Source organism: Ranitomeya variabilis, chromosome 2 (assembly GCF_051348905.1).
Source record: "Ranitomeya variabilis isolate aRanVar5 chromosome 2, aRanVar5.hap1, whole genome shotgun sequence".
Classification (NCBI taxonomy): domain Eukaryota; kingdom Metazoa; phylum Chordata; class Amphibia; order Anura; family Dendrobatidae; genus Ranitomeya; species Ranitomeya variabilis.
This window is the reverse complement of record NC_135233.1, coordinates 215,598,294-215,612,515: the sequence shown is the minus strand read 5'-3', so window position 1 is coordinate 215,612,515 and position 14,222 is coordinate 215,598,294. Positions and strand designations below refer to the sequence as shown.

The window sequence follows — 14,222 nt, the reverse complement described above, 5'->3', positions numbered from 1 at the left end:
TGTAAGCTCTCACGAGCAGGGTCGTCTTATTTTGCTTTATTATTGTATTGTTAATGTTGTTACTTATGACTGTTGCGTTTGAAATTGTAAAACTGTGAAGCGCTGCGAAATATGCTGGCGCTATATAAATAAAGATTATTATTATTATTAAAAAAGACCTGGTGAGGCCAGTGTATTTACTCTACAATCCTTTTTGAATGTTTTTCCAGCATGATAATAATATGATTATTTGATACATCCAGCTGGACTCCTAAAATTATCAATTATATTTCAAGATTATGCAACCATTTTGATATAGATTTTTTTTCATAGTAAAGGTGCCAGTACTATCAGGTATTGTAAAATCTGGTGACAGATCCGCTTTAAATTAGTGCATTCATAAAAGAGATGGGTGCATGTAGCCCTCAATGTGGTTCTGAGGAGGGTTTGTGGCGACGATATCTAGCTTGTCCTATATCCGGAAAGCTGCACCACCTCTCTGGGATCTTTTGCTCAATCAGACATACTAGTGGGGTAACTCACTTGGTCCAAAGCTTGCTATTGCGGAATGTTTCCACATGGAATTCACAATTGTGGCAACTGGAGCCCTGAATGTGACCACAAACCACTACCAAAGTGTTGTGAGTGGCAGCCTGTAGTCCGATCCTGTCTGTTTTATTATTTTTATGTGGTGACACTCAGTAATGGTGAGTTTCATTCTCCCATAAAAGAGAATGTAGAATGCGGCGCACACACAACATTGTCTTCAGCTGGATCCATTTATATAGAACCAGGCACTTGGGAGCCCCTCATATCAAACATGTATTAAAAGGAAAACCCGTTTTTTGAGGGTTTTGCAATGGCCAACACCATTCATATATTTTTCCGTAAGTCTGTGTCCCAAGTTTACGTAAGCCACCTGACGTCAGCCTAACAATGTCATCATGTGGCATGGATATGATATAATCTAGCATACCTGCTCGTATTTCTCCAGTTCTGTGTGGTAAATCTGCCGGATCTGGCTGAGTTTGGCTCTGTAGTCGGAATGTTCTATCGAGTTGTCTGAGGTTCCGCCTGATGCTGCCGCCGCCGCTGCGGCTGCTGCAGCTCCTCCTCCTTTCTCGGGTCCGGATACCCCTTCTGCCAGTAACATGTTGTCTAGTCTCATCAGCTGCGGGTCTGGGGGATCTTCCTCCTGCGCCCCTCTGATGCTGAGACCTTCGGTTTAAAGAAAAGACGACATTGAGCGTGAGAAGATTATTTGATGGCAAGGTCACATATGAAGAATACATTACTAAGAGGCCAATTGGGATCAGATCAATGAGTAAAATCATTTCTACGTCAATATCAAGCAGTATTAACCAAATTATCTATAGGATTCAAAGAGTGGATTATCAGGCATTGCTCAAATGCAGCAATTCGATTCCCCGTGCCTCCACATTACCACTGTCGACCATTGCTGCATACAAATCCATGCTGTAAGCATCTACTGCGGAAGGAGTCATAAATCCTTTAAACTCAAGTCACTTAGTAATCAATAGGCTTTCAGGCTCTCAGTTCTGGAATTCGCCTTCTCCTTTTCCATCAATCTCTAATCCCAGTATATCCCCATCACCCCCCTAATATACCTAAGAATCAACAAGACCATGAACCGCCACCATAAACGGTGTCAAAACACAATTCTTCAAAAAATAAAAATAAATAAATAGTGCCAGCACTATGAAGGTTCACATGTTCCACACGTGGCGTGCTGACATCACCCCACAAAGGATTAATCACTTGTCTCTATGGTGTGAAATTCATATTCTCTAAAATAATGGATAATAATTTTCACGGTAGAAACCAATGCCAGGCAGCTGCTGCCAAGGCAGTGAACATCCGGCGATGCAACAAAAAGGGTCTAGATAAAAACAAGAATTTAAGTTTCTAGTAAAAGACAATGCTGCATATAATTTTGGCTTCAAATAGGCCAGACATGCTGACTTCAGGAAGACTAGCCAACCTTATGTGCGTGGCATAACTCAAAGGCCATGGGCACCAGAAAAAAAACTACAGCAGTACTGGTCTTCTCATTTGGGACGCATGACACTTTTGCACTAACCGGAATTCCTCTCTACTTCTAAGTTTCAGCTTCTGATCTTTTTCCTAATGAAACATTCATGGCTTTCTATTAGTTAAAGCAGGATCACCGACCAAAACTTATGGAGAATCCTTCCATTGAAGCGAGAGGAACACAACTGCTGGATAAACACTGAGCTCTTGAATAGTCTTAAATCAGCTTATTTCATTAAAGTTTCAGAAGAACCGAAACCAGGACGATGTCCCTGCACAATTAACCTCTTTACATCTGTTTCAATCATGATATAAAGTTGTATCAGATCCCCATAGACCAAGGTTGGGTATGTGAACATACTGTGCTCCGATGACTACCATCCTCTTATTTATACTCACATCCAATGTAACTCAAAAGCTATATATGAAGTGGACATGAAAAAATGCGAAAAAAAAAGGGCAACGCAAGTGAGGGCAGCTGGTTTACCATAGGTGGGATGACCGAGGCATTGTTATTGAGGGTAGCCACAAGTCTCTCTCGCCCTACACAGAAACAAGGCCCTGTTGTAGATGTCCATTCAGAGCCCTGTCAAGAACCATAATCATTTGAACGATTTGGGACCATTTCCTATAGGTTGGATCATAAATAGAATAAGCCATCACTAATGTTCTGGAGGAACCAACCTTAGAAACAGAACATTAATCCTGCTGCAAATTTTAGGGTATGTTCAGATCACAAGTTGGCATTGCATTCGTGACCCCATTAGAGGTACCCTCTGAACCATTGTCAAACAGGATTCGGATGTGCCACCGATGAAGCCATAGAATTCAGCTATCAAACAGAGTCCAAAACATGCAACTTTGGTCTCCATTGGAAGTTCTTTTTTTCTATCGCAACAGGTTTTAAACATCGGAATCACAGCACAGTAAGACTTCACAATTGTTTCCAACTTCAAAGATCGATACGGCCAAAATAAACCCAAACCTCCAAATTTTGGACTCTATTTGATGAGTGAAGTCTACCGGGTCGATTGATCAAGACCGGCGTATCGCAATCTCACGCTGTGCCAGTCTTAATAGAGTAGAAGTGGCGCAATATTCGTTAAGAGGCGTGCGCCACTTGATGAATTTGACGCTTCTTCTGAATGGCATGCTTCCGAGCCTCGAGTAGCATTTTGCCTGTAAAAAAAAACCCACTGGCACATTTCAAGACTCAGGTGGGCGGGTGTGGCTCTGGCTTGTGCCAACCCTATCTCCTCACCAGATCCACCCAATTCAGCAGAGCTCATCCAAAGTGGCATGCAAAAAAACAAAAGTGGCAAACTATGCGCCTTTTCAAAGCTTTTATGACACTTGTAGTGTAAAAGCTCCGATGAATCGGCCACTGTAGCTTCATCCAGGGGCATGTTTGAATTCTGTTTTGGGGGGTTCAGACAGAATCCACGAACGTGGTCGAAACAGGCTTTGTGATGGTTATAAAAGAAAAGAAATTAAAGACTATCAATTTCATAGGGACATAGCTCCTGATTCATCAAGGTGTTTATGGCAACAATTTTGCGCCTTTTGGGTGCTTTCATGCCAGTTTCGACAAATTGGGTGGAGCTGGAGTGGGATGTGGTGACACTCATTTAATTCATGTCAATTTGTATGGAGGCGCACTCAAGGATCCAGGCCCCTCTGGCTCCAGCATGCCCCACATGAACAATGGTGGTCTTGAATAACAAAATATCCCTTAGGCCCCTAATTAGAAAAGACTCATTTGCAGCGCAGAAATGAATATGTGGCGTCTATAGGTGTAATAAGGTGAGATGTGCTCCCCCTATGCATCCTCCACGCCAAAGTTTCTTTATTGCACTAGTAACACAGTACAGGGAAAGCGGCCAGAGAATAATTATCTCAGATATACCTGCATTTAGCTCCGCTTATGGGCTTTTATACTATCAGTCCCATATGTGTTTTCTAAATGTAACAGATTCTGCTACGAGATAATCCGTTTGGGATCCAGAACAGCACAAATATTACTGTGTAAATTGACAGTAACCGTTTGAGTAGTGCTGGCAATCTCTTTGTCACAGATCACAGGAAAGGTGGAATTTGCATCCGTCGCTGGGTATCATTCAGCAAATCTTAATTAAGTATTTTGCAGCACGCAAACACCTGCCTCCCCTGTCTATTTATTAGATAAAATGGCTGTGAATAGGAGGGATCGTTTCCAGACCAAATAATAAAAGGTGAGGTCAGTCGGAATATTAACCTCTCAGTAATACCGCTCCCACTCTAGTAAGGCTGCATTAAAACGTCCACTCCGGGTGCCTCCTGATTGCGGGGTATGGGCAAATGTAATAATCCACCGCTTTTTCAGCAGCTCATTAAGACTTCATTAATATATGGGCAATGCTTTTGAATTATAAATAAACCGATTAGCACCCTGCGGAGCGCGGTCCGCCGGCTCTCCTCTCACTATCAGAACAATATTGTGCTGCACAATGAGCGGCCTCACCTGGGAAGATAAGCTGCACATGTAGGGCATCCTTGGCCCGGCAAACACAATGCAACCAAAGCTTTACGGTGATGACAATGATGAAAATCAGCTAATCTGCGGACTCGTATCCCAGTTATATGCTGGGCATTCAGGAAGAAAAGGGCGTGATGAAACAAGAAACTTACTATCAAATTAGCTTGTCCATAAATACAAAAGACAAGCCGTTAAGGCTACACGGCGACTTCAGGCGCACCACCAAAATGGGCTTGGTGTCACTAGAAATGTAGTATAGTTCTTCTGATTGGCTATGTTGCTTACCTCATGTACAGTAAAGGCACAGATGATTGGCCTCGGGGAGACCCAAACATCCAAAACCGCAGAGACACCATCACGTGTTTCTCAATGCAGTGATCCAGAACACTGCCCCCATCCCTTATGGGAAATATGCAAATGCATGTAGAATAGCTGCGGAGACACTGCGTTGAGAAACACGTGATGGTGTCTCCGTGGTGTTGGATGCTTGGGTCTCCCCGAGGCCAATCATCTGTGCCTTTACAGCCTTTTTACTAGGCACTGCTCCTAATAGCCAGATTCCTACTCCACACTGATGAGGGGCAAACACCCCGAAACAGCTGTCTGTGGATGGATACCATGCTTGGCATAGGTGGTTTTCCTGTATTGGATGTTTTCCTTTATTGGATGCTGCCCTTCCCGTGGTTGTTCCTTCCCGGGGAAAGGTCTGGCTATTCACTGCTTGCGTTGAGAAACACATGATGGTGTCTCCGCAGCTATTCTACATACCTCATGTACAGGGCATTACAGTAGCTTAGGTATCCATGGTTATGACCACTCCTATAGTGACCGTTAGTTAACTGTTAGTGGTCGTAACCATGGATACCTAAGATACTGCAATGCCCTGCACATGGGTTAAGTGATATAGCAAATCAAAAGAACTATACTACATTTCTAATTGAAGTTATTTGCTATTTCTATTTTTATTATTACACATACTACATATTGAGCTAGGATCTTGGAGATCACACGGCAGATGTTGCAGCCAGAGTCGCTCTGTAGCTCTAACCAAAAATTACTGTCTCATTTTTACTAGATTGTAGTGAACTGAGATGAGGAGCAAAATACCAATCACAGGCGAAAATGGCACCAGTCATGATGGGGGGGGGGGGAAGCAGACTACACTTTCTTAGCCTTGACATCACTTTTATAGAGAACGTATAGTCAGAAAATGAGCTATTGTTTACATCCATCTTTATGATATATACTGTATATATATATATATATCTCTTTATGATATATATATATATATATATATATATATATATATATATATATATATATATATATATATATATATATATATGTATATATATAATATACACACTTTTTGTTTTTCACCACATCACAATGGGTATTTTGGAAAAGAAAAATCAAATTTTAACACTAGCCACTATATACAATTCTTGTCTCCTGCTCCCTGTTTTTTTTTTTTGCAGGAAATCTACATGGAGCTCCTACTCAGTTGTATTGAAGTCTGTACTGAGCATGCTCAGATAATTGCAAAGGTCATTGTGACGGTACGGAGAGGAGGTGAGCTGTGACTTCACCTATTGTGAATGGTGTCTGTTTTATATAGAGATGTTACAGGTCATTATAATTCTGTCTGCGATGATAAAGACTCTTCTGAAAAGTTTTCTGTAAAAACTGCAGTAACAGGTTTTAGTGGTAAGTGTGTGTTTTATTTAATTAATCCCAAATGATGGTCTATCTCTAGGAAATCTAGATTTAATCCTCATTCACAATGAATAGGACAAAGGCCGATTATTCTTCAAGTGAATGGGAATGTGTGACAATTCCCTCCATAACCGAGTGGCCGGGGTGCCGTTGTGCACGACAAGCTCTGAAGGGGATGCAGTGATAAATTGGCTTTCATTCTCTGGACCAGTGAGGCTCCGTGAGGATGAACCCTCACCAATCAGATATGATGCCATCATGGTATGAGATAGGAATAATGCGACTCACTGCTCACTAAAAAAAGTAGGCAAAGTAAGTTTCCATCTACAGAATGGAATGAATAAAACTAAGTAACAGCACGTGCAAAAAAGACTTGGGTATACTAATAAATCACAGACTGCACATGAGTCAACAGTGTGATGCAGCAGCAAAAAAGGCAAACAGTTCTAGGATGTATTAACAGAAGCATAGTCTAGATCACGTGAAGTAATTATCCCCCTCTACTCCTCCTTGGTCAGGCCTCATCTGGAATACTGTGTTCAGTTCTGGGCACCACATTTTAAAAAAGACATTGAAAAACTGGAGCAAGTTCAGAGAAGAGCTACCGGGATGGTGAGCGTACTGCAAAGTATGTCCTACGAAGAATGGATAAAGGATCTGGGAATGTTTAGCTTGCAAAAAAGAAGACTAAGAGGAGACTTAATAGCTGTCTACAAATATCTGAAGGGCCGTCACAGTGTAGACGGAGCATCGTTATTCTCATTTGCACATGGAAACACGAGAAGCAATGGAATGAAACTGAATGGGAGGAGAAACAGATTAGATACATATTAGAAAAAACTTTTTGACAAGGAGGGTGATCAGTGAGTGGAACAGGTGGCCACAAGAGGTGGCGAGTTCTCCTTCAATGGAAGAGGCTGGTTTAGTGAATGGTTTAGTGAAGAGATGGTTTAGTGAATCCAGCATTGAGCATGGGGTTGGACACGATGACCCAGGAAGTCCCTTCCAACTCTAACATTCTAGATTCCTCTAGAGGGTGGATTGCAGTCTCTCGGGAACTGAGTCAATGTGTGACCCCCTTATAGTTCGTGTTATGTCTGTAAACAGAACAGGTGCACATGCAATCCATAGTATCTCTGCCACACATGAGCAGATCACAATTGGATCACCTGAATTATCGTTTTGCCTATGGCCAATGCAAGTCGGCCAGATGTGATATTTTACAGCCGTCCATCTAGTGAACCCCAGGAGTTCCAGCCTCTTAGCCCCCTGGCAAGGCAAGGGTTATTCAACTGTACACGATTCCTGTGTCAGGTATATTAAATATAACACCGCAGCGCTCTGCACATTTCCACGCCAAGCCGCTTGTCACTTTCGCTTCAGTCATTCTGTATTGAGGAAAAATGCAGCGGTGGGAATTTTACAAGGAGCTGCTCAGTTAAATGGACATAAATCACAGGTTTCATTCAAAGCGAATAATCACTGGCCATAAAGAGCTACTTGTCTCTTACTATATATTACCGGAACTTTCCGCCAGCAATAATGCAGCCATTCATGGTGAGGGGGAAACACAGCCAGGCATTAAGGGCTGACATGTAATCCTGTTAGGGGCCTGACGTGCCGAGTGGGGCTGACATTTTTATCATGTGTCTGCTTCAATTTGGGAAACCGAGGAGAGAGGGGAAGAAAATGATTACTGGGCTTCTCTGTACGCGGTTTGGTGCGAATCTTCCTCCTTACGGTGATTGCATGGAAAGGCAGAGGAAAAGATGTACAATGAAGGATGCCTTCTATCAAACCTATGGCTAAGACTTGCCAATTACGGCCATGTTTAATTTTCTATCTTTTTGTTGGGGGTAAGGACTGGTCTTTAGAGCGAACTCTGAACAATCAGAATTAGATCAACCTGTGTTATAATGTCACAAATAGTATGGGACGCTTAAATCGACATATACAAAGCATCTTGAATTTTCACAATTTGGGATATGCGCCGTTGATCTAAGATTTGCAAATATATTGGTGTAAATGGAACGTTTCTTGTATAAAAATCCCAAATTTTTTTGGCACGTTAAAAAGATGGAAAAAGCTTGGAAAAAAATGTGGCTCACCTCCTGGAAAATGTGTCCGAGGGGCCACCCAATTATTGAGATTATACTGGAAAGTGGCTAAAAGAATGAACATTGACATGAAAGGAACTGAATGTTTCAGACACATTCACTGTTCATGTGGATGAGTGAGAGTTTAAAGGACTTGGAAATCCAAATTAGCACATTACTTGGCAACCCGAAATTGTAGTCAGATCCTTATCCTTAATGGAAAGATTACCTTCCCAAAAGGTCGATAATATGCACTTCTGGTCACCAGAAGGATTTCATATCTACAAGTCCATGGTCTATCGGGCCTTACTTAAAGGGAATCTGTCAGCAGGTTTTTACTATGTAATCTGTGGACAGCATGATGTAGGGGTTAAAACACAGAATTCAGCGATGTGTCACTTATGAGGCTGTGAGCTGTTGTTTACTTATAGTGAAGATTTTATCACATTGCTGTGACTGGCTGCTGTGTGAGCACTGGTCCGACTCTGCCCCCTCCTGTGATAAGCAGCTCACTGCCTATAAACAATGTATACACAAATCTTGGTGTGGGCAGGGTTAGCTTTCTCAGCTCTGCTTCATCTTATATGTAAGAACTTACAACTGCTGAACCCAGTAAACAAAGTGATACATCATCGGATTCAGCTTCTGTTTGCCTACATTATGCTGCTCTCAGAAGAGGTAGTATGAATCTGGTGACAGATTCCCTTTAAAGACTAACCATTTTTATTTTATAAATCAATAGTTCTCATGAAAATGAGAAACTTTTTACTGTATCTTATTAGATAGAAATCCTGTTCTTTCTCCTCCTAGACTGATCTTTCATTCTCAAAATTCTCAATTCATGGGTAAAATGTGTCCTCAGTGAAAACAGGCTTTCCCATTACTGAGATAGGAGATGACAGTTGGTGCTCATAAACTTCTATGGATAACTGTAACTGTTGTTTCAGCTTCTAGCTCCTCCTCCACTGAATCTTATAAACATCAACTGCCATCTCCTATCTCAGTAATGGGAAAGTCTATCCTCACTGGATACAGATTATACCCAGGAATTGAGTGTGAAAAATCAGTCTTGAAGGAGAAAAAAGCAGACTGCTCTGATGAGATATATTACAAAGTCTCTCATTTTCACATGTACTATTGAATAAAAATTAAAACGACAGTTAATTTTAAGTTGCATTTGCACTGCATGAGCATTTTGTGATAATCATGTACTCGAAACAGGCTTCCGATCACCTGATAAACGAGCAAAATGATTGTTAGGTGGGATGATCTTTTATACAAAAGCTCATCTTTCTCGGCAGCACATTGTCCTATGTAGATAGGACCTGCGCTGCTGAGAAGAATGGCAGCCTAAGTGCATGATTCATTACAGACATTTTTCATTTGTCTGCCTGTGCGAACTAATAAAAGAAAGCTGATCTCCAAAAAAGTAGCCGGCCGGCAGTGGTTTAATGCCACCAGAGTCAGCCAGTGTAAACAGGCCATAAGAGTAGTTTAAGGACATGCCTAAAGCGGTGACCATGGTTGTGAAAGTTAATACTTGATGTCATCATGTGATTGTTATCATCCACAATATCCCAACAAGCCATTTCTTCCTGCATTTCCAAATCCTCGATGTCCAGCTGTCGTTGAACATTTATTATGCAGTAATCTCTGAAGAAATTGTATTTTTTCTATTGAAATCAATAATTCTTCCGTTTACAATCCCCCTCTTGTTAGACCCTTCCCTGTTTATAACCTACTAGATGGTAGCCCGATTCTAACGCATCGGGTATTCTAGAATATGTATGTAGTTTATTTATGAATATTTTAGAATAATACAGTACATTGAATACACAGGATTCGGCCGGCCGCGACCAATTAGCGAAGCGACTGTGCCTGTCGCTGATTGTTCGCGGCCGGCCATGTAGTATATAACAGTATATAACAGGCCACGTAGTATATTGCACAGCCACGTAGTATATAACACAGCCCATGGAGTATATAGCACAGCCAGGTAGTATATAGCACAGCCCATGGAGTGCATAACAGCCCACATAGCATATAACACAGCCACATAGTTTATAACAGCCCACGTAGCATATAACACAGCTCACGTAGTATATAACAGCCCACGCACGCAGTGTATAATACAGCCCACGTAGTGTATAACACAGCCCACGTAGTGTATAACACAGCCCACGTAGTGTATAACACAGGCCATGTAGTGTATAACACAGGCCACGTAGTGTATAACACAGGCCACGTAGTGTATAGCACAGGCCACGTAGTGTATAGCACAGCCCACGCAGTATATTGCACAGCCCACGTAGTATATTGCACAGCCAACGCAGTACATTGCACAGCCCATGCAGTACATTGCACAGCCCACGCAGTACATTGCACAGCCCATGCAGTACATTGCACAGCCCACGTATTATATTGCACAGCCCACGTATTATATTGCACAGCCCACGTAGTATATTGCACAGCCCACGTATTATATTGCACAGCCCACGTAGTATATAGCACAGTCCACGTAGTATATTGCACAGCCCACGTATTATATTGCAGAGCCCACGTAGTATATTGCATAGCCCACGTAGTATATTGCACAGCCCAAGTAGTATATTGCCCAGCCCACGTATTATATTGCACAGCTCACACAGTATATTGCACAGCCCACAGTTTATAGCACAGCCCACGCAGTATATTGCACAGCCCACGTAGTATATAGCACAGCCCACGTAGTATATTGCACAGCCCACGTAGTATATTGCACAGCCCATGTATTATATTGCACAGCCCACGTAGTATTTTGCACAGCCCACGTATTATATTGCACAGCCCACGTATTATATTGCACAGCCCACGTAGTATATTGCACAGTCCACGTAGTATATTGCACAGCCCACGTAGTGTATTGCACAGCCAACGTAGTATATTGCACAGCCCACGTATTATATTGCACAGCCCATGTATTATATTGCACAGCCCACGTATTATTTTGCACAGCCCACGTAGTATATAGCACAGCCCACGCAGTACACTGCACAGCCCACGTAGTATATTGCACAGCCCACGTAGTATACAGCAACCCACCTATTATATTGCACAGCCCACGTAGTGTATAACACAGCCCACGTAGTGTATAACACAGGCCATGTAGTGTATAACACAGGCCACGTAGTGTATAACACAGGCCACGTAGTGTATAGCACAGCCCACGCAGTATATTGCACAGCCCACGTAGTATATTGCACAGCCAACGCAGTGCATTGCACAGCCCACGCAGTACATTGCACAGCCCACGCAGTACATTGCACAGTCCATGCAGTACATTGCACAGCCCACGTATTATATTGCACAGCCCACGTATTATATTGCACAGCCCACGTAGTATATTGCACAGCCCACGTATTATATTGCACAGCCCACGTAGTATATAGCACAGTCCACGTAGTATATTGCACAGCCCACGTATTATATTGCAGAGCCCACGTAGTATATTGCATAGCCCACGTAGTATATTGCACAGCCCAAGTAGTATATTGCCCAGCCCACGTATTATATTGCACAGCCCACACAGTATATTGCACAGCCCACACAGTTTATAGCACAGCCCAAGCAGTATATTGCACAGCCCACGTAGTATATAGCACAGCCCACGTAGTATATTGCACAGCCCATGTATTATATTGCACAGCCCACGTAGTATATTGCACAGCCCACATATTATATTGCACAGCCCACGTATTATATTGCACAGCCCACGTAGTATATTGCACAGTCCACGTAGTATATTGCACAGCCCACGTAGTGTATTGCACAGCCCACGTAGTATATTGCACAGCCCACGTATTATATTGCACAGCCCATGTATTATATTGCACAGCCCACGTATTATTTTGCACAGCCCACGTAGTATATAGCACAGCCCACGCAGTACACTGCACAGCCCACGTAGTATATTGCACAGCCCACGTAGTATACAGCAACCCACCTATTATATTGCACAGCCCACGTATTATATTGCACAGCCCACATATTATATTGCACAGCCCACGTAGTATATTGCCCAGCCCAAGTAGTATATTGCACAGCCCACATAGTATATTGCACAGCCCACGTAGTATATAGCAATGTGGGCATCATATCCCTGTTAAAAAAAAGAATTAAAATAAAAAATAGTTATACAGTATACTCACCTTCTGTTGGCCCCGGATCCAGGCGAAGCGGTTACCGACGCTCCGGTGACCGCTCCATGCATTGCGGTCTCGCGAGATGATGACGTAGCGGTCTCGCGAGACCGCTACGTCATCATCTCGCGAGACCGCAATGCATGGAGCAGTCACCGGAGCGTCGCGAGGAGCAGGGAAGGCCGGTTCTGGTTCCGAGGGGCCGACGGACGGTGAGTATATAACAATTTTTTATTTTTTTTATTATTGTTAACATAAGATCTTTTAACTATTGATGCCGCATAGGCAGCATCAATAGTTAAAAGTTGGTCACACAAAGTTAATAGCAGCAGTAACGGAGTGCGTTACACCGCGGCATAACGCGGTCCGTTACCGCTGCCATTAACCCTGTGTGGGCGCTGACTGGAGGGGATTATGGAGCGGGCACTGACTGCAGGGAGGAAGGAGCAGCCATTTTGCCACCGGACTGTGGCCGTCGCTGATTGGTCATGGCCGTTTTGCCGCGACCAATCAGCGACTTGGATTTCCATGACAGACAGAGGCCGTGACCAATGAATATCCGTGACAGACAGAAAGAAAGACAGACAGAAAGACGGAAGTGACCCTTAGACAATTATATAGTAGATCTGTGTAAAGAAACAGTGACACTTACGGCATTGTTAAGCATGTAGAAGTGGCAGTAGCCTCTGTTAACACCTTGTTTGTCCTTGTTTGTTTACATTACCTCGACCTTACGTGCCAATAAAGTTCCTGATGTATGATCAGAGGCCAAGACCTGGGTCCTTTCTTGCACAAAATATATTTTAGTGGATGCCATGTGGCTCTTGAAAATTCCAACTTAAAATCTACAGTAAATCTTACTTGGGCTATGTTCATATGTTGCGTTTTTGCTGCATTTTTCAGGAGACACAAAACACCTTGTCCTGTAGTGATAATCTCCTGCTGATAAAACACTGATTGTATTGAAGCAGCAAAACACAACCCAGTAAGTGACACATTGCTGGGATCAGGATCTCTGACCCTACATCATGCTGATCTGCATAGAGAAAATCTGTCAGCAGGTTTTCTTTTTCTAAAGGCTGTGCCCCCATAAGACTTTCTGGGTGGTATGGGGGGCACAAATTTTAGCTTATAATTAAACAGGACAACACAGGTCTGTATGAAAAATTATACAATTATCTTTTTTTATGTGTAATATGTCTCTAGTCTGTGAGGCTAATGCCATTAACTCTTCGATGCAAAGCATGGCAAACATAATTGGAACTTCTAGGCAGCAACGTTGATAAATCTTGGCAGCGTAACTGCAGTGAAATAAATCTAAATCCCCGGAAAGTGAGTGCAGCCACAGTGTATCGAGAACCTCAAATGTTTATTTCATTTCCCGGCTCAGATAAACCCTTTTTTGGAGGCAGATTTACACTCCCTTTCTCTCGGCCTCCTTCGAATCTGATAAAGAAAGTTGTAATCGCGGCACGAGATTTCTTTCCCTGGTAAACATATTTATTTTTTTTTATTTGGGGGCAGTAAATGTTTATGCCGGAATATTTAGTTTTGAGGGTGAAGTATATTGCTGCTTTTCTAGCGGTTTGATCGGAGATCAGAGCGTGTGAAGATGCAATTCTACCCACGCGGTGGCTGAATGGCCTACAGTCACAAAGCGATTCTTGGAGACTCTGCGCGTTGGAT

The 14,222-nt window shown here is 42.7% G+C and overlaps 1 protein-coding gene across 8 annotated transcripts in view; it reads right to left on the bottom strand.

Moving 5' to 3' along the window:
- The window catches only part of PBX3 (PBX homeobox 3), a 287,408-nt gene that overhangs the window by 68,490 nt on the left and 204,696 nt on the right, over positions 1–14,222 (bottom strand). For all 8 annotated transcript variants that reach the window (XM_077283606.1, XM_077283613.1, XM_077283608.1 and 5 more), the window contains one exon: positions 956–1,197. In XM_077283606.1, the coding sequence (XP_077139721.1) occupies positions 956–1,197 (242 nt within the window). The remainder of the gene's footprint in view (positions 1–955; positions 1,198–14,222) is intronic.